The sequence below is a fragment of the Propithecus coquereli genome, unplaced genomic scaffold, assembly GCF_000956105.1.
Source record: "Propithecus coquereli isolate 6110/MARCELLA unplaced genomic scaffold, Pcoq_1.0 Scaffold81, whole genome shotgun sequence".
Classification (NCBI taxonomy): Eukaryota; Metazoa; Chordata; class Mammalia; order Primates; family Indriidae; genus Propithecus; species Propithecus coquereli.
The window spans coordinates 5,745,161-5,766,529 of record NW_012154285.1 but is presented as its reverse complement, the minus strand read 5'-3'; the positions used below and the strand labels follow the sequence as shown (position 1 = coordinate 5,766,529).

Genomic DNA, 21,369 nt, shown 5'->3' with positions numbered 1-21,369 from the left:
AAGTCTAGAGAGCTAATATACAGCATGACCTATGGGTAATAAAATTATACTGTTAGGAAAGAGATGTTTCCTTTTTGCTCACAATTGTTCACATTGGGAACTACTCAAGAATGAAGTCTACCCAGAGGGGAGATGGATAGAGATTATGTCCTAAAGACATGTTTGAAGCACCTGGATCCAGCTATGCCTGAAGGCCCCACTTCCGCCTCTGAATTTTTCGGTTCTATGATCAGTACAGTCCTTTTTTTTTTTTTTTTTTTTTTTTGCTTAAGCCACTTTGCAATTTAGAAAATCCTGCTTAATGCAAAAGTCACTGTAAATTGAGGGTGATTAGGAACTGTCACTTTTCCCATCATCATGTTATACACGTCTATGCCTTAGAGTTCTTAGAGACAACATTGACAACAAAAAAAAGACAGTAGCTATAATAGAGACATGAGAAGACTGCCATGGAGAAGGAAAGTCTAACTAATTCTGCCTGGTGACCTGTTTCTTGAAAACAAGCAAGAATTTTCGAGACAGGGAACTAGGAGTAGGCATCCCGGGTGAGGTGGGGGTTTCGGGGAGGGGCTCAGGGGACAGCAGCCTTTGCTAAGGTGGATGGTAAATTCTAAAAGGCTTCCTGGTCTACATGTCCACCATTAGTTAACCTTCTCCCGAGTGGGCCAGTGAAGTGGGTGCATTCTGCTAAATGGCCCAGCAGACACCGTTCTTCAGTCTCAGCAAAGCGGGTCAGAGCTGCTGGCAAAACTGCCAAGAACACCTTACATACGAGATTCAAACGGGTTTCCAAAACGTGGATCTGTTTCTGAAGTTTCCGGGGGTTGTTGGCCTCCTGCATTTTTAAGAAGATCCGTTTTTGGTTTGCGATTTTTTTTTCCATCTGAACAATCTGAAAAAGAGAAAGAGAGAAAGCCCAGCTGTGTTAACATCTGCATGGGTACACATTCTACAGCTCACTCACTCAAGTGTGCAGAAACAAAAACCGCAATGTTCTTTCTTTTTCTATAAATAGAATCTTAGTTTATCTCTGGGAGGCCCACACAAGTCAACTTAATCTTAGCCAGTTTTGGGTAAAATGAGGCAATTTAGAGTTTTTGCTCTCACCTGTGCATGTAAATTTTACTCACATGTGGACATAAATTTTGCCTCCCTATGCTTCTGGTTTCCAGCATAAATGACATTGTCCCCAAGGCGCCTTCTATAACCTCATGGTGGTTTTTTTCTTTTTTCTTTTTTTTGGCTTTGCAATGACGGGGGCACTAGTGCCACTTAATATGTGGATCATGAGATGCCACACACCCTGCAACATGTAAGACAGCACCAGACATCTAAGACTCACCCCCATCCTTTGTGACCTCCCAATGTGTCCCTCTGGGCATTATATAGGTGAAAAACCTCTTTATAATGTTCTGTACCTAGAATGAGACTATCTTTTTTGTGTATACACACCGTATTTTTCACTCATTCCTAATGGACACTGAATTATCCATGACTATAGTCACTGCATAAATCAAGAGAAGATTGTTCTTTGATTTGTTTGGAACTTTACCAAGAGTTGGTCACCATTCCGGAAATCATGTCAGTAGCACAACCTGGATCATGTTCTTTGAGTTGTGGATACTACGAGCCTGAAGCAGTCTGCAGTGCGGCTGTCGAATCCTTGGTGATTTTACGTAGCAGTACAGGTCTCTGTTTACACCTTTTAGGCCAGGGATCTGCAAACCACAGCCCTTGGCCAAATCTGGCCCACTGCCTGTTTTTATAAATAAAGTTTTATTGGAACACAGCCACACCCATTCATGGATATATTGTCTATGGCTGCCTTCCTGCTGCAAAGGCAGAGTTAAGTATTAATAGTTGTGACAAAGGCCATGTGGCCGGCAAAGCCAAAATATTTACTACCGGGTCCTCTGTCCTGTTCTAGGTGAGTCAAACCAGAACGTGCACATATCAAAATAAAAATTTTAGTATAAATAACTTTTATTTCTCCTTTATATTATAATGAGAGCATGATGTTGATTTAAAAGAATAAGTAAGGCTAAAGGGTTCTACCTTCTGTGAATTTCATGGCAGCATTGTAAAGAGGTATTTATTTGCTGTTGAAAGGGGTGTTGGCAGCGATAGTGTTGACTGAGAGGAGCCAGGCATGAAGAGCATGTTCTAGAAGAGGCGGTTTAGACGCAGGACTACATGCAGACCAAACAAATCCACGAGCTGAGGTCAGGAGAGGCGTTCCTTGGTGGGTAGTTAACGGAAGGGGACCGAGGGAGCCTTCTTGGTGCTGCAGGACTCTATGTCTTGATCGTGGTGACGGTTACGTGGGTGTACCCCCAAGTGAGAGTTCATTGAGCTGTACCCCTAAGATGTGTGCTCTTGACTGTGTGTAAGTGACATCTCAGTGGGAGGAAAAAGGGAGGAAGAAAGAAAGGGCAAGAAACGCGTGTTGGGAGTGATGCGTGTAAGGACACTGTCCTGGAGGGATCCACGCCTGGGCTGTGTGTTTGGGAGTTCCAAGTCGCAGGCTGGAAGCTGAGGGAAGGCCACTGGGTTGAGAGAGGTCGAGGTCCTTGGTGACCCCAGAGAAAGCAGCTTTGGGGGAGGTGACGTTGCTTCCATCACCAAGGGTGGAAGTGGAGATAGTACCTTCCCTAGAAAGGGAAGCAGGGGATGCAGATGAGGACTTCTAGAAACTTCTAGAAAGGGAAAAAGCTGGCAGTAACTTGGACTTGCAGGAGTGTTGTTTTGGGTTTTGTTTGTGCTTGGTTTTTAGGTTAAGATAAAGGAGGCAAGGAAAGCACGCCTTGGGGAGAGAGGGTAGAGACGGAGGGCGTCACGATGGAGCGAGGTCTCCGTCTAACGGTGGGGACGGGGCTGAGGGAGGCTTAGCACAGGAGGGGCCGGCCTTGCAGAAGGGGGCGGGCAGCACTCCCTCTGAGGCACGCAGACCTGCAGGGGAGGGATGCAAGGTCAAGTGCAGGGGAAAGCGTGGCTGCCACAATCTTTTAAAGCAGGTGAAACAACACTGAGGCCACCTGTGTCCAGAGGACTTCCTGTTAAGCAACAAACAAATCACCTAAATGCAACGTGGTGCCCTGGATTGGATCCTGGGACAGTAAGAGGACACGAATGGAAAAAGCTAGTGAATCCCAACGAAGACTGGAGTTCAGGTAAAAACAATGACCACGTCTTAGTATTGGCGAATACCCCACGGAATTGTGAGAGGTCTACATTAGGGGAAGCCAGGTGAAGGTATGTGGGCACTCTCTGTACTATCTTCGTAAATTTAAAACTATTCCAAGGTAAGCAGTTTCTTTAAAAACTTGATAAATAGTATCGTTTTGGTCCAGGCCTCTCTTGGTCGGGTGTTATGTTACTCGCAGCCAAAAGCATTTCTAACGGACACACCGTCCACTTGGCCCGTTATGGTAACTGACCTGACTTAAAGAAGTGAAATACAACTGCCGCGGCTGGCAGGAAGGAATCCTGGCACCTCCCTCCACCCTGCGGCTCGAGCCCAGGCCTCCAGGCCCAGATGCTCCCCAGCCACGGCCTCAGGGACCTCACCCCGTGGCTTCTCGTACAAGTCACCTCCACACACTGCCAGCTGTGACATAACCGGCCCGCAAGGTGGCCTTAGCCTAACAGTTTTATCTAAAGACAAGTGCCCTTCAAGACTGGTGAGTACCAGATCCTAAGCGCGTCACAGGCGCTTTCTATGCGTAGGGTTTGAGCTGAGACTAAGCTCTGAGACTTTTTTTTGAACCCTGGTGTTATGAAAAAGGCAGCAGGGGGATGAAGGGGACCCTGCCCTTTGAAGCCAGCCGGTGTGTTCCTGTTTGTCTAGAGAAGGAGGCTTGAATTCACCATGGGGGACGGTCTGAAGCCCAGGTCCTGTAATGGAACTGAGAAGTTCTGGACGAGGAAGGCTTACGTGCTCAGTGTGGTGACATATAAAGTTTATCAGCCACACGGAGGCCAGCCTCCTGCTGGGAGTGAGGGGGCCCTGTGCAGAGTTTGGTGGATTCTGGGACCAGTTGCATCTGGGATCCCATGTTGGCGTCGCTGAGTTTTAATTCTCTTCGGTTATCCTCAAGTCTTCAAAAAGTCTGTACAGCACAGTCTCAGCTGTCACCATGCGGACACTGAGAGAAAAATCTCTTCTAAGGGTTGCAAAATGTGACCAGGTGGGTGGCATAGAAATGTAAAATGGGCTGACTACAAATTGCAGAAAGCCCAACTAAACAGTGGCTTAAACAAATTATGGTTTATCTTTTTCTCATAACAGGTGGCTGACTCAAGTTTGGTAGCTCAAGGAAGTTAAGGACAAGAGCTCTATAATTCACCTGGCCTTTCCTGCATGGTTATAAGATGGCTGTCACTGCACCCGCCTTCACAGTCATATTCCAGGGAGGAAGGTAGAGATGCAATATGGATAAAGAGGTAGGACCTATATCTGGAAAGCAAAACCGTCCCAGAAATCCCCAACAGATTTCCCCTTAAAGCTCATTGTCCACCCTTAGCTGCAAAGGAGCATGGGAGTAGCTTTTTAGCCGGGCACATGACCACTGTGAATAAAATCAGAAATCCATTAGAACAGAGGAAAGAGTAGAGAAGAGGTAAACAGTTGGCAGCATCACCCACAACACTTTCTAGTTACATTGGGTCCATGAAAATTCAGGCCCGATATTGCCAGATCTTCTAGTATTTTTTTAAAAAGAGAAGCCAGAAATCTGAATTTTTACATGAAATCTCCCAATCTTTAACATGTAGTCAACTCAGTACATTTTAACATGGACTGGGCCAAGGCCTTCATGTCGTCAGGTTTAATCCATCCTGAAGTCCGCCAGTGTGAGACCCTTGGTCTACACCCGCATTCAGGGACATGGAGGAACCACAGTAGCACGATGAATGGTGGGTTTTAGGCAGCAAGAGGTGCCACGTGGGAGACAGAAGAGTCGTCCAGAGCCCGGCAGCTGGCAGAGGTGACAAAGGGCACTGAGGTGGACACAGTGGGTGGTGACTCCCCCATATCCATGTCACCCCAGAAGACGTCCCCAAGGCAACCATGGTTTTCTATCCCTTCTACCTGTGACTTGTTAATATTGAAGGGCAGGGCTAACTAGCTGGGGCCTCTGCACTGAGAATGGATGTCTGGGAAGCTTCTGGAAAAAGTTTCCTCACTCCTAAAGGAGAGTCAGAGGAAGAGACAGTTTGTCTTCTCCTGAAGACTGTGTCCCGTCCGGATGTGGCGCCCGGAGTGGCGGCCGCCATCTTGCCCCCGGCCGGAGGATAAAACGCAGCGGAGCTGATAAAAATAATTGAGCTTTAACATAATTGAGCGGCTGAATCAACCCACCCCGAAGCTGCTCTTACCTTTGTACTTCCTGTCACGGGAGACAAAACATTTTCTTATTGCCTGTAAAGTGGTTTGCACCCCAGCCCCAGGGGATACAGAAAGCCTCACCGGTCTGAGCCAAAAGTTGGAAAACTTTTTTCTTAAAGGGCCACAGAGCAAATATTTTAAGCTTCAAGGACTAAGAGGCTGTAAGGCAGGTACTCACTTAACCATTAAAAATGGAACCATTTCAAATGTAAAAACCATTCTCTGCTGGAGGCCATAAACAGATAGGCTGAATTTGGCCCTTGAGTTATACAATAATTTGCTACCCCTGGTCTACTCTAAGCCAATTTTGGAAATTTCATTTCCCTGTGCTGGTGACTGACCTTGAAGTGGGCATCTACCCCTGTCCTGGGCAATGAGAGGGAATCTGTCGGAGAGATTCTGTGAAATAGTCTCTCCCCTCCTTCTTCGTGTCTTAGAATGAATGTGAGGAGCTGATACCAGCTAAGCTTTGCAGCCATCTTGTGACCATGAGGAGAAGGCTAGGCGAGGGGATCAGAGAGAAAAAGACCAAACCATCACTGTGGAGCTGCTAAGCCACCCCTGGGATGGTCTATTTCCAGTCAGATGTTTTGTTATGTGAACAAACAAGCCTCTACTCACTCAGCTACTTCTTGTCAAGAATTCTGTTACTTGCAGCCCAACACATTCTCACTGGTACATCAAACACGGTGGCAGCTCAGATGATCAGGTGTCAAGGGAACTGCTGGGTGTCACACACAAACCGGTGAGGCGTAGGAATGCTATTTACAATTGATATTAGCCGTGGTTTGGACTTCAGCTGGAACACACAGACACACAGACACACAGACACACAAGTCCCTTGAGGCAAGACTAAAGGGCTTCCCCAGCCCTGACACACACGGCCACGCCAGGTTCCCGGCTCTACTTTCTTTTCCTGTTCCACGCACAGGCAGCATCCTCAACGCAAACCCTCACTCGCCTGTGACATAAAACAGGCAACTCATTTTAATATCCGCGCGGGCGGCATCTCCAGCCTGCGCCACTGCCTGCTCAGAAGGAATGCCCACCCCTGCCAGAGCTGGTCCCCAGAGCCCTCGATCTTCAGCTCCTTGTCAAAGGAAGCTGCCACAGCCGCGTTTCGCCGTGGCTCTTGTGATTAAATTCGGAGTCGTATTCCCTGCGGCATCTTTATGTCAGACGCTGCTTTTGTGACGCTGGGAGTAATTAGGCCCCTGCCCAGGGCTGCGGCGTGGGGAAGTGTATTCCCTAAGCAAGGTGCTGTCTTCCCGTCGGCTTGTTAACTGTTTTGTGGGGCTGGGCAGGGCCTGCAAGGACGAGGCTCTGCTCACTGGGCGGTGGGCGCAGGAGGAGAATCTAGGACCTGCCCACCCTGGGATGGCACTGGGCAAAGACAGTTTGCCCTGGACAGTGAGCCCCATAATCTTTTGAGGATCCCAAACTGCGTTGCCTTTTCCTAATGCTCCTGAGGACCCGTGTCCCCCGCTTGTCTTCGATTTTCCTTTCTTTACGGTTAGACTCTTTTTGCATTCATCATCGATTCACTCATACAGCCGCTCGTTTATCAGTGTTCAGCGAACACCTGCTCTGTGCCAGACAACGGGGGTGTGATGATGATGGTAACAAGACAGAGGGTCCCTACCCCGACAACTTACAACCCAGGACTGGACACAAGCCATGCAGAGCCATGATGAGTTTAGGGAGGGGCGTGCAAGGTGTCTCGGGCATTCGCAGTAGGGGCATCTAGCAGGGAGAGACGAAGACAAAGTCCCAGCGGAAACAGCATTTGGGCTGAGACCTGAAGGATGAATAAGAGTTCCCCAAGTGCAGACAGGACGGGGAAGGGCACTCTAGGCAGAGGGAACAGCATGTGCGAGGGCCCGGAAGTGAGGGACGGCACCGTGGGCTCAAAGGTCATGGCGAAGGCCACTGTGGGTGGATCAGAGAACGGATTAAATGCTGGGAGGGGCAGCAGAGCTGGTGAGGGGTTTGGCCTTTGTCGAAAGAACAAGAGGAAATTACTGCAGGGCTTGAAGCAGAGGAAAGATGGAAGAGATTTCCAGATTCACGCAGTAGTAAATATTTATGGAGGACCTACTGTGTGCTGGGCACTGGGACAGGCACAGGGTGGGGGTGGGGACGGTACTGTGGGAACAAGACAGACGTATGTACAGCCTCCCTGAGAAAGTCCCATTGAAGTTGAGACTGAAGGACAAGCAGCAGGACCAGAAGAGCATGTGCAAAGGCCCTGAGGTGAGCCAGCCGGACAGGCAGGGGCTAGGTCAGCTACAGTGAGCGATATGATTCTGAACGCTGCCTTACAAATGTCTCTAGCTGTTTGCCTTCCAGATGCGTGGGAGGGTTGCACTTCCTGGACCCCTTTGTAGATGGGTAGGGTCACGTGACTATTTGGAGCCCATGAGTCAGGAGCAGAAGTGACTGGAGCATTCAATTGCCAGTGTGAGACCCTTCAGAACTGTATTTCTCTGCCATAATACCTGGCAATGTTCAAGATGGTTTAAACCACCTGATATTTTCTGGTCCCATAGGTTTTGGGCACCCAATTTGCCCCCAAAGAGCCAATCAACGATCTGTCCTCTCTCTCAGAGCAGGAGCTCAACTCTTTCCTAAGGCAAAAAAAAAAAAAAAAAAAATGGTCCTGACACCCAGAGTCAAGTACACTGCTGAGTCATCAGGCACACATGTGCAGGTTGTGGACTGCACAACCTTAGGAAGTGTCATCACTTGAAAACACATCATTGCTATGTTTTCTGCCCAGAATGAGAAGACATAAGGGCCCTTAGCCAACCACAACAGATACGTGGCATGAACAGGGAAGAAATCTTTGTTGGTTTAAACCACTGCCATTGGGGGAGAGGTGGAGTCTGTTACCGCAGCCTAACCGAGCCTCTCCTAACTGATCTGGTGAGGATGTGGGATTTGTTCTAAGTGTAGAGGGAGCTTGGTGGAGGGACAGATTAATAGGGCTGAACCTAGATGCTGGGAGCCCGGAGGTCCCAAGGGAGTGGAGACAATAGCCACAGTGGCACTTAGAGGGCTCTCCCAAGCAGTCATGGTGGATACTGGGGTGTCAGATGTGGCCTGAGGCATCATGGGTACCCCCCACTCCTCGCCCTTGCTCTGCATTCTGGTTAACCCTTTAAGAGAAAGACCGCACCTTCTCATCCAGCTCGGCCAACAGCATTTTCATGGACTTAATCAAGGCCTCGTAGTCCTCCTTGGTCTGCAGCAGGAAACGCAGCTCCATGTAGTTTTTCTCGTTCAGATCTGTGTTCTTCGAGGACTTCGTGAGACTCAAAAGCAGGCTGATCTCATCCTGCTCTGCCTTCAGGGTCTTGATTTCATTGCTGTTGGGAAAGCAGCCCACGATTCAGCCTGCACCCCTGCGCTTACCTTGCTCCAACACGCCAGGCGCCGTAGCCCCGGCAGCGGACTGGCAGAGAGAGGTACCTCCCGCCCAAGCGGCTGAAAAGGATTCGCCCGCGGCCTGGGATCCAGGTCTGGAACGCTGATCACCTGAGACCCAGTCCACTGCAATTGCAACTGCTCCTCAGGGCATTTATTTCCTAGGGAACAATTTGCAGCTGTCCTTGTCAAAAATCCATTACCCAGACATGGCGGAAGCCCTCAAGTTCGCTTTTGCCAGCGGCTCGCTGGCATCTGTCTGAGTCTGCAGACCATCCTCCCAGACTCTACAGCCAATTACCTCTGGTAATGAGGAGCAAACCCATCAGGCAGGATGTTCAAGTCTGTGTCAACAGAGATGCACAATAACCTCTAACCTCCACGTTTCTCTACTTGGGGTGCTAACGATTTATTAAATGGGCTGATCTCAGCCTCCTCCTTCCCCTTCCTCCGTCTGCTTTGGAGAAGAGACAGGGTGGGGGATGTGGGAAAACAGGGGGATTTCGAAAGAGAAAAGGCGGCTTGGAAGACTGCACAACAACCGAACGATGGGAAATGGCACGGAGGCTGAGTTTCTGGAAAATTCTGGGAACCGATACTCGCTGCTTAGAGCAGTTTGCAGATCAGCTGCCTTGACGTGCTTTGGAAGCTTGGAGAAATATAGACTCTCAGGCTCCAACCCAGGGACCGGCTGGATCAGAATCTGCTCTGCAACAAGAGCCTCAAGTGCTCCGTACGCATGGTCAAGTTTTGGAAGCACTGCTATAGAATAGTAAAGAATGTTCTAGAGTGGGGATTGGCAAACCTTTTTCTATAAAGGGCCAAACAGTAAATACTTTAGGTTTTGCAGGCCACCATGCGGTTTCTGTTGTAACTACTCTGCTCTGCCCTTGCAATGGGAAAGTAGCCACGAGCAATGTATAAATGAATAGGCGTGGCTGTGTGCCAATAAAACTTTATTTACAAAAACAGGCAGCCAGCCAGATTGGGCCCGTGGGCCATAGTTTGCTGACTTTCTGTAGTGATGGAAATATTCTCTCTCTGCAGGGTCTGATAGCATCCACTTAGGCACATGTGACCATTGAGCACTTGAAATGCAGCTAGCACATTCAAAGAACTGAATTTTTTATTTTATTTATTTTAATTAATTACAAATGTAAATAGCCACATGTGGCTAGTGACCTCGGGAGCCCGGTCTTCTCAACCTACCTGCTGGGACTTTTGTACCCTCTTAAGCCCCTCCTGGAAGGGGGTCCTTATTAAGTGGGAAGAAGAAAGAGAGAGACAGTGCCACCCTCTACCAGAGCTAGGCTTTCAGGAAGGGTTGGTAAGAGCAAAAGGAAGGTTTGTGTGTGCCCAGCTGGGACTGGGATAAAGGGAGGAAGGAGCCCCAAAATTTAAGGAGACGCTCACTGTCAGGGTGCTTTAAGCACAGGGTCAGCACTGGGGAAAAAGCGCCTCCTTAAATATTATACCCTAGGCACTGCGCCTCAGTTCTGGCCCTATTTATATTTAATAGGTGTTTCACTCTAAAGAACCTAAAATCTCCACTTTTCCACTCCCTCCTTTTCAGTTCCATCAAAGTGAAACTAGATCAAAGAGACTGACTTAGAGCCAGAACCCTGTGTGTGGGGTGGTGTGGGGGTGCAGAAGGATAAGACTCAAGAAAAATTGTCACAGACACACCAGGAAGGAGGTACTTCCTGATGCCCACCAGAGGTAGGCTGAGAATCAGGGTGGCCAGGCACAGATGTGCAGGTTGTAGACTGCACAGCCCTAGGAAGTGCCATTACTTGAAAACGCATCCCTGATTTGTTGATTTATTACTCTTTTCTACGGGACACTTTTTCTTGTTCTAGCAAAATCCCTACATAATGACAATTTTTCCAACAGATGGCAGTAAAGTGTCTTGAGAAAGGGTGCCTCTTTAAAAATTCCCATGGAAGTCCCATATGGACTAGGCCTGGCCCTGAGTAAGTTGAATCTATGGAAAATCTAAAGAATCCCTTTTCTCCGTCCTCTGAATTTCCCACATCATCGAACATCTAATAACGGACAGTCGTTCCTGCCTTTATAAACAATGCGGATGTAGCTAAGGAATTACATTTCTTTGGAATCTAAGAATGCCTGTTTAATGTTTGTTTATTCAACCCCAGGGAACACCTTTCTATTGCCCAAAGAAATAATATACTCCATAATCTCTAGGGCAACCCAATTTTAAATATTCTATCTTGCAGTGCTCTAAGGACACACCAATAGGAAACGTCCTTGGGGTGTCCGCAGCCCCGTGATTCTGGCATTCTCTGGGAACCCTCCCACTTCTGTGGCAGGATCATAGGGTGACAGCCAAAGCCTATGCCTCTACCCATCCCCCAAGCTGACTGCCCCAGGAGTAGACACCTGACCCAAGCTGAGCCAATCAGAGTCTCCCTCTCCTGGGCATTGGGAATTGGAATTGATTTCAAGACGGTCTCTCTGCGTAGCTCGGCAAGCTCGAGAGTTGGGGCAGCCATTTCCCACAAGCCAGGGCTGAAATTCAGAGAGAAAAGAACAAAACTCGTGTAGAGAGAAACAAGAACCAGAAGTGGTTCCTGCATTCGGTCCTTCCCTGAGACTCGAGTGTCCTGTTCTCCAGGGGTCCTCGAGACGCCCTGCATTCAGTCCCCCTCGCCACTGAAGCCATCCCAAGTGGGTTTCTCTTGCAACTGGGAACAGGAGTCCCCACACTGGGTTCAGAAGTGGCCCCCGACACAGGGGAGTAGGCAAGCACCAGGAAACGCAACCCCAAACTCTCCTCCAAGGTCACTCAGCGCAAAACTGCGCCGCTCACTTACTACTGACTCATGATCTTCTGCTGGCTGCGGAAGCTGAAGGACTTCCGACTTTCCACCATCTTCCTGAACTGCTGCCTTAGCTTGCGAAGCTCTGCCTCAGCCAGCTGCTCTCTGACCTTCTCCGAAGGTTCCTGGCGAGCGGCGGAGGATTTTCTCCTCTGCTTCCTTGACTGGGTGAGACAAGGACAGGCGCGGAGGCAGCAACGGGTCAGGCGACGGGAGAAGCCCACAGTTCAGCTCAAGGGCTGGGGGAGGGGCTGGGCCAGGGCTGGAAGTGGGAGACCCCCCTTGGGTGATGTGAGCTGCCTGTCTGTTGCATGGAAGACCCACCCTGGGTTGCTAGGGTGGAGAGATAGCTGGCCTCATTATTGCATACTGAAGAGGCAGCTTTGCTGTGTGGGGGAGTTCTGGGTTCAAGTTCTGGTTCTGCCACCTTGTGCGACCTCGGGCAAGTCACTGAAGGTCTCTGAGCCTCCAGCCTCCCATCTCTAAAATGGGTGCGCATAGATTTGTTGCCAGGGTTAGATGAGCGAATGTGCGTATCACCTACCATTGGCATCTTGAAGGAATCGCGCTTTCCCTCTGCTCAGACACCGTCCTCAGGGAGGTCAAAGCCACGAGTGTGCCTCTCTCTCTCTGCAATGCCCTGTCCACAGTGGCAAAGGGAAAAGACCTCGTGAGCCACCCCTGCTGGCGTTGCAGGACAGAACGGGCACCTCCTCCCCTCCCTCCAGTCCCCAATTCCCTCCTCCGCCCACAGCTTGGCTCATGGGGAGGACACGCAGATGGCTGCCCGGGTGTGAGAAGAGGCATTTTTTTTGTTGTTGTTTAAAGCAATGTTTGCCTGGAACCTGTTCCTCTCACCATTTATTATTAGGAGCTGGGCAGATGGTTCTGGTATGTCGGTTACCCTTCTGCTCCCTGCATTCCCAGAGAGGGGGCAAAATGACATTAGGGCATTGTGTCCCCAGATGGGGTTAAAGAGAAATGCACCCAACTTCAGCTGCAGCTGTGGGGAGACCCCGACCCTCCCATCTTACAGCAGGAGCCAGCAGTACTGAGAGGCATTTTTATCATGTCACAGCTTGAACTTCATCTGGCGCACAGGTAGTCAGAGGAAGGTACAAAATTAATCCCACATGCGCAATAAGGCCATGAGACCCACCGCACTGCCCCTCTCAGACGGCAGGGGCTGGGATCCAAAAGCAGAAATTCTAGCTTTGCGACCAGTGAGCGGCCCTGCAATGCAGTGGTTTAAGGCATTGGTTGTGTCCACCATGAGATCTCAGCTCAAATTCCTCCACGGCTACTTACTAACCTTGGGCAAGTCACTTCAGTTCTCTGAGCCTCAGTTTCCTCATCTAGAAAATGGGAGAAATTCTAGAAACCACTTCGCAGGTCGTTGAATCTATAAGTCACCTTAGCACTGTGCCTGGCACATAGTAAGTGCCCAGTAAACAGTAGCTGCGATGATACAGTACGGTACAGGTGGTTCAACACGGCAAAGACCCAGTGTGGTCAATGTTTACAAGAGTTTGAGGGATGTTCAGCATCCTCTATCTCCTGGTAACAATATCCCGAATTTCCTGTGGGAAGCCACACCCTCTCTTCCTCCCTCCTGGTCATTATTTGCTCCCCAGGGGCTGGCCACACCCCACCAGCTTCAGGATTGGGGCATATGACTCTGGATGGGCCAATCAGAGTGCCAGCTCCCTGACCCGGAATTAGTTCAGGGATGGGCACGTGGCCCTAGCTAGTCCAAGTAGAGTGCATAGTGGAATTAAGGCTTCAACACTCAGGAAGAGAGAGACTTTGTTTCCTCCTGCACTTGAGCTTAGGTGAGTGCGGGTGGGAGTGGCTGACAGCCACGTTGCCTCTGCAGGTAGCCCAAGAATAAAGCTAACAGTTGTAGGGAATTAAGTGGTGAGTCAGCCTTCAAGGTGGCATGAAGCCTACCCTGGGTAAAATAGTGGAAAAGGCTCCACAAAGGAGATGACTTTTCACTTGGGGTTTTGAAGGATGAATAGGAGTTTATAGGCAGAGAAGAAAAGTTGGGAGGGAATTCTGGGCTAAGAGAACTGCCTGGGCAAAGACTGAGGAGCAAGTGAATAAAAGGAGTGTTCAGAGAATGACTCATGGTCTAGAATAGGTGGCAGCACCTGGAGGGAAGTGACTAGCAAAGAGGTCTGGAAAAGGCTGGATGTCCCTTCAAAGCAAGGATGTAATAAGATCAGCCGAGAAGAGATTAATTCATTGCCTCCCCAATGGCCACCTTCCCCTGATGTGGAGTTGCTTGAGGTCACTCACTGGCCAGGGGTCACACTTCCCAGCTCCTCTTGCACCCAGGCAGGGCCCTGTGATGGACTGTCACCAATGGGATGTGAGCAGAGGGGAAATGTGTCACTTCCAGACCCTAACTTCTAAGAAGGGGATGTGACTTTTCCACCCTCTCTTACCCCATCTGACACTTATCGGAGGCAGAGTCACAAAACAGTTCCCCAAATCAACTGCGAAAGCAGTTACCTGCCAACCGTGAACATTCTCATTGGACTGTGACATAAATGAGACATTAACTTCTGTTGAATTAAGCCAATGAAGCGTGGAGATGTATGTGTTATAGAAGCTAGCATGACTGTAACCCCGACTTCTTTCTTCCTAACACAATCCCGATTGTGTCTCCCTCAGTGTGTCCAGCTCCAGAGCATGACATGATTGGTTCCCACTAGTCACGATAACCCCACTTCCCTTTGTCAATGATTGGTCTAAGGATGGGCATGTGACCCACATATCTGGCCAATGAGACATAAGGAGAATTCTACTCTGTTCCTTTGTGACACAAAGTGAGAGCTTGTCCATGTTCCCCTCTCTTCCTGCTCTTAGAAATTATTATGGAGGCATGCATAATGCTTGGTGCTGTGGCAACTATCCCATGACCATGAGGAGAAGTATCACTGTCACACTGAGGACAGCAAAGAAGAAAAACGGGAAAAAATTTAGGTCCTAATTGACACTGTGCACTACTGCCCCATCCCTGAAACTGCCTCCCTCCAGGCTTCTTGTTAAGTGAAATAACCAGTGTCACTATTGTTTAAGGTACTCATCACGCATTTTGTTCATTATAGCCTAAAGCATTCCTAACTTACATAATACACTACCTTGAAAATGATTCTCAAGTTGATGGGTGATAGGACAATAGTATCTGGCAATGCAGGAACTTTGGCTTTTCCCTGTTATACCCCAGAGGGTTTAGGGCCAACTGAATTTTGGTAAATCATTATGTGAGGGAAAATTCCCACAGGCAGGGAAATGGTGTAAGACAATGGTGCCATATCTTGATCATTTCTGGATGAGCCCTCAAGGCGTGGGTAGAAGCTGTCGCAGGGTTTACCTGACTGATAAGGTTTGGACAAAGCGTGCTCACTCTGGGACCTCTTTCAACTCTGCAGTTTTGTGCAGCTCCAATTTTTTTTATTGAGCCCTTCTACTTTCCAGGGCTCTTTGGGTTCTAAGTGGATCTATAATGCACCATTTTAAAAGCATGACTTGGGGATAGCTGACCTTCACTGACAGTGTGATTTCACCTCTCTGAGCCTCAGTTTCCTCATCTGTAGAATGGGGATACCCGCACCCATGTCTCAGCATAAAATAATGTATGTAAAGCACTTAGCAGGGTGCCTAGCACGTGACAGGCGCTGGATGAATGTAGCTTGTTTGTGAATCGGTATTTTCAAGTATCAGTTTGTCTCGGCAAATAGTTTGAGTGAATGAAGCTTCCTCTCGGCAGAGATCAGATTTATGGTCTAATATTCCATTAGCTGGGGCAGGGGAGGCCTGGGCCTTCTCTGCTTCTGAGTTTTAACAACCTGCCTTTGAAAGGTAAGCCTGCCTGGTGAAGGGCTCTGTAGGGAACTTGGGACAGGCAGCCATGTGGGTTGTACTGAGCCAGGGCCACACAACCTGGCGACAGAGTCAAACGTGCTTAGGGCACCAGCCAACAGGACCGCAGAAACACGTACACAGATTTTTTTTTTTTTAAAGGATTGTTACGGGAGGACAATAGAAATTTGTTGGGCTTTTTCGGAGTTATTTTACACGCCGTAATTTATTGATGTTTAACCCTAGGGGACCACGATGTTTTCCAGGCTTGGGGCAGCTAAGCCTGAACGGCCGGGGGCTGCGGCCAGGCTGTGCCTCTCCCGGCGAGGGACTGGGCAGCCGGGGCGCAGCAGGCGGCGGCGACACTTACCAGAGGGGGCGCCCGACGGACGGCGCGTGTCCGACGGCGCCGGGAGGCTGCTCGTGCCACCTGTGCCCCACCCGGCGTTCTCAGAGCCCTGGAACTGGCGCCTTTGTGACCCGCACGGACGGGGCGTTCTCCCCTGGAAGGCCCTGGGAGGGCGCAGGGTCCTCGGGAGGAGGGGACGAGAGCAGCGGGTGCGAAGGACGCTTTCCCGAGCGGGAGGGGGGAGAGGGGCGACACACTCCCGGGCGACCCCTTCCCAGACTAGCCCCGGACCCTCCTTGTCACTGAGTCACGCCTTAACTCAATCATCGCTCTCAGTCCCTCCCTTGGCCACTCGCACCCTCAGCACCCGCCACCGCGGTCGCGCTAGTACCTGCCGCGGCCCTGCTGGGGACCGACTGCGCGCGCAGCCAACTCAAGGGACCCAAGGCTCCCTGCTCTGCAAAAAAAAGAGAAAAATCATTTATGAGAAAAATCACTTCGCCAGTGCCGGAAGGTGGAGGGGCAAGGCGGGGAGGGATTCCTTCAGGACCCCCCCCAGGGAGAAACTATTGGGGTACTGGTATTCTTTTTTTTTAATGTTATTTATTTTCATTTTTATTTCTTTATTTATTCATTGAGACAGGGTCTCACTCTGTCGCCCTGGGTAGAGTGTAGTGACGTCATGATAGCTCATGCAGCCTCAAAATCCTGGGCTCAAGCGATCCTCCTGCCTCAGCCTCCCGAGTAGCTGGGACTAAAGGTGCACACCAGGACACCCGGCTAATTTTTCTATTTTTAGTAGAGACAGGATCTCGCTCTTGCTGAGGCTGCTCTGGAACTCCTGACCTCAGGTGATCCTCCTGCCTCAGCCTCCTGGAGTGCTAGGAGCCACTGCAACTGGCCACGGTGTACTAGTTTTCTAGAGTGACTTGGATCCCAGTTGACTTCCACTTTCCCGGCTTAGATCCCTGAGTAAATTGTCGCTCAGTCTGGCTGAGGTCTCCACCCTCTTATACCTAAACTCTGGAACAAGATGTGTTTTAGAACATACTATATTTTTGGTTTCAGAAAGGTAACATGGTACACAAGGGAGTATGTTGCCCCAGATGTTGTTGGCAGCCATGTTGTAACCATGGGGAAAGTTAGTATCACAGGATAGCATGTATAGGGTTTGGGCAACACGTTAAAATTAACATGTTAATGTTTCTGCAAGGAAATGCCAAGTGAGATAAATATAGATTCTGAACAGCCTCATGTCAAGCCTTGCCTCCAAATGACTTATACACAGTTTTTTGGATGTACATATATTACCATCTTCATTTTACAGAGGAAGAAACAGAGGCTTGGAGAAACAGCATTTTGCAGTAAACAGGGCAGCCAGGACTTGAACCTGGAGCTGTCTGTCTCTAGAGACCCATGCCTTAGCACAACCCCGAGAGAAACCACAGCCCCAGACCTGAGCAGCTCTCTGCAGGCTGGTGTCTCTCCCATCTCTCTGATATTCAAAGGGCTGCTCCCGTCCTCAGCTCCGTGCACAACCCGGTGACTCACACATTTCAAGTGTCAACGACTGAAAAATGATTAAATTCAATTAGGTTCAGGACTTGTTAAAAATAGGCCTTCCTCAGAAGAATTTACTCTCTCTGCCTTTCTGGGTGCAGATCTCAGCAGCCCCCATGCAGAGACATACAAGGCTTTTTTAATTAGAACATGCCAGAATCAATTCTGCTAACGGGATCTTCTGCTCCATCAGCGGGGCTTGGAGCGGGGTGAGATGCCAGCTTGCCAAAGCGATGAGCCAGCGGTGAGAAACGTTGGCGACAGCAGTGTCTACCGAATGCAGGAGGAAATCAGAGCCAAGCTCAGAGGGGCTGGGCAAAGGCATTTGGACACAGCCCAGGAAGCTGACTGTCCAAGTGACTCTTCGGCTATGAGGATCAGAAATCCACTCGAACTAACTCAAAATGACTTTTTTTCTGCCTCCCAGCATCTGTTCACCCTTCCTCCTTCCCAGTTTGTTCAGATAATCCTCCTTCCCACATTCAGCCCACGTGATACACACCTTCCAGGTAGGTCTCCATTAGTCTTAGCCAATCACAGCCATCCCATCCTCCTTGCCAAGGATTGCACCAGGAATCTAAGTTCAAGCTGATGAATGCAGAGTGCTCTCCTGGAGATTGCAACTGATCCAGAAACAGGCACATAACTGACAGTGGCCTAATCAGACAGAAAGGAAGGATATATAATCCGGGGTTGCAGGGAGATGCTTTTCCACCTCTATGGATGTGAACAAGGAAGCATGTTGCCCATGTCTTTTTGTTGCTGGCAGCCCTCTTGTAACCATGAGGGAAACCAGTGTGAGATCAAGGCTCATACGTGATGGAGGGAAGAGCCTAGAGGGAATTACACAACAATGTAGTTGGCACCCTGATTATACCATGGCTGAAACCCACCTTAGTTCTGCACTTCCTATTACATGAATTAATAAGTTTTCTTATTGTTTAAGCCAGTCTCGACTGCAGTTTCTTCTTCTTTCAGCCAAAAGTGTGCTGAGTTACATGAATACTAGGGTTGTCTTGTGTAAGCTGGAGGCAGATGCCCATGAAGAAAAAGAACCAAGAACTAGAAAGCTTTCAGAAACCAAGGCAGCTCCTCTCTCAAGCTCTCTCTGTGGAACCACCTGGTCTTTCAACCTGGCCTCTTTTTTAAAGGACTCTTTTCTCTGCTTTCCCCTGTCCCCCCAGCTTGCTTCTTAGGAGTTCCCATTTTAGAACCCAGTTAAAAAGAAAAAAAATCAATGTCCTAATCTCAACTTCTCAGGAAAGAGAATACAATTGTCCCAGTTTAGATGTGATGTCCTGGCCCAATCACAGGGGGCCAGGGGGCCATAGTCAGGTGGCACAATAGCCCCTCCATAGGGACTGTGAAAATAATTCTCAGAAAAGGGGGCACAGGCAGGAAGGGCACAGTAGTGTAGTAGAGAGAACACTGGAGTCCTGGATCTGCCACTAATTTGCTGTGTGCCCTTAGAAAAGTCAGTAGACCTCTCTGAGCCTCGATTTCTTGCTACTTCCAGGACCAAATCAAGAACTTTAAAGCCTGCAAAGATTGTGAAATATTTCACCCCATCTGTGACATTGAAAATAAAACCAGTGCTAATCCATAAGATAAGTGTCAGGCAGTCTGACTGGACTCTGACTTCTGCTGTCATGTCTTCATAATGACATAACAAATCATTTTGGAAAAAAAAAGTTTAGGTGTTCCTACTTCACTGATGCCATTGGCACTGGCTTAGTTTGTCTCTTAGGTCACAAACTGTCTTTGTTCGGCCAAGGAGGCCACTCCAGCCCCTTCCATCTTCCTCAGCCCGGCTGAGTGGCCTAATCTCTGTGCTTGTGGCATGTGATGTCCCCCAAGACTCCCCCCTGCCGTGACTGATTTGATGAGAAGAGAACACCCCACCCAGGTTAGACCAATCAGAGCTTCTTTCCCAGGAACTGGAATTTGGACACAAAATTCCCCAGGAAACAAAGTGCTGATTAATAGGTTTATGGGGTATTGGGTGCTGGAACCAAGAGCTCGTGTGAAGTCAGGCTGGGGTAGCCATTTTCCACTGAAATACACTGCCATGCCCACAAAGGTGGCCCACACACAATGCCTTTCCCCTACATCTCCCTTGCTAATAAAATCCTGATTTTTATTCCAGGCTTCAATGGAGAACTCTGAATCTCTCAGATCTCAAGATCTCATAGAGTCCACCCGAGATCTTGGGGTGGCCAATGAGACATGAGAGGAAACCCCCTGGGAGACGTTGGGACAGAGATGCCGGCTGAACGTCCAGTGCTCAGCGCCGTGGTGTAAGACGAAGTAAGTCCCGGAGCCTGTGGCGGGGGAATCGAATTCCCTCCCTGCTGCAGCGCCTCCAAGCCCACCACGATAACCGTGGACTGCCTGGCCACCTTCCATGCGTTCCACATCTGCTTAGCCCAGTGGAGAGGATGCTGTCCTTTGCGACCGAGAATTCTCAGATACAGACAGAGAGGACGCTGTCAGCATTTAGAGTTTTGATTCCTCCCCAGGGGCATCCAGAACTGCACCCCTCTTGGCCAGTGAAAGCTAGAGTCACTGTTAAAATCTGAGTGACAGATGGAGACAAGAAGTGGTGAGAATATGTACATCCTCAGGAAAGCATTTTGGCCTCATACAGCTAAAGCTATAAGAATTCTTTTTTTTTTTTTTTTTTGAGACAGAGTCTCATTTTGTTGCCCGGGCTAGAGTGAGTGCCGTGGCGTCAGCCTAGCTCACAGCAACCTCAAACTCCTGGGCTCAAGGGATCCTTCTGCCTCAGCCTCCCGAGTAGCTGGGACTACAGGCATGCGCCACCATGCCCGGCTAATTTTTTCTGTATATATATATTTTTAGTTGTCCAGATCATTTCTTTCTATTTTTTAGTGGAGACGGGGTCTCGCTCTTGCTCAGGCTGGTCTTGAACTCCTGACCTTGAGCGATCCACCCGCCTCGGCCTCCCAGAGTGCTAGGATTACAGGCGTGAGCCACCGCACCCGGCCTAAAGCTATAAGAATTCTTACACTCTTCAGCCTGGGAAATCTAAATGCGGGGGTTCATCCTATGAAAATAAGTCAAAGCCAAAAAAAATAAAACCCTGATGCACAGAGATGCCCGTTGTAACGTTGTCTGTATAGGCAGACGGGAATAAGAAAATAAGGAGAAAGCCGGCCCCGAGAGAGCTCGTACTGACAGATGCCGTTTGCGTAAATTAGTGCAAAATTGGGGGAAACTCACTTACGCTGTCAGAAGTCAGAATACAGGTTATCTGGTAGAGGAGCCTGGAGAAGGACTAACTGGAAGGGAAATCAGGAAGTTTCCAGGACGCTGAGAATATTCTGTTTCTCAATCTGCTTAAGTTCATTTGTGAAAATCCATCAAGATGTTCACCTTTGACATGGACCCTTTATACGTGTGTATTGTACTTCACTAAAAAATGTTTTCTAAAAAGATGAACAAGAGGAGGATTTCTAAAGCAAATTGTGGCATATCTATTAATGAGATGTTCTGGAGTATTGAAAACATAATTGTAAAAATAATCACATCTACTGAGCGTGTGCACAGTGCGCGTGTATTGTTTTACACACTCCACTGCCCTCCAGTTCATGCTTTGCCCTTCCTGGCCTGCCCTGTGTCCCCAGCAGTGGAGAGTATGGTCCACATCACCATGGGCTCCTTCTGGTTGGGTTCGGCCAACAGAAGGGGCCACAGGAGACCAGAAGGCAGGGTGGGAGAGAGCAGGGACATTTCTTTTAAAGTCCCTCTTTGCTTTGGCATCATGTCCCTGGCAGTAGCTCTGTCCCCCTCAGCTGCAGCCTCTGTCGAAATGACCCCTCTCCCCAGCTGCAGCCCTCGCTGGGCTCGACCACACTTCCCTCTGTTGCGAATCTCAGCCCCCCGACCTCCCTTCCTGTTCCATTAACCCTGCACAC

The 21,369-nt window shown here is 49.2% G+C and overlaps 1 protein-coding gene across 1 annotated transcript in view; it reads right to left on the bottom strand.

Annotated features, from left to right (window-relative positions):
• Positions 1-12,256, bottom strand: part of CCDC63 (coiled-coil domain containing 63) — a 31,617-nt gene extending 19,361 nt beyond the window's left edge. The window contains exons 1-4 of the mRNA XM_012663530.1: positions 12,197-12,256; positions 11,647-11,816; positions 8,565-8,754; positions 773-892 (exon numbers count right to left, since the gene is read on the bottom strand). Of these exons, the coding sequence (XP_012518984.1) occupies positions 773-892; positions 8,565-8,754; positions 11,647-11,816; positions 12,197-12,205 (489 nt within the window). The 5' untranslated portion in view covers positions 12,206-12,256. The remainder of the gene's footprint in view (positions 1-772; positions 893-8,564; positions 8,755-11,646; positions 11,817-12,196) is intronic.
• Between the last annotated feature and the right edge of the window lie 9,113 nt (positions 12,257-21,369).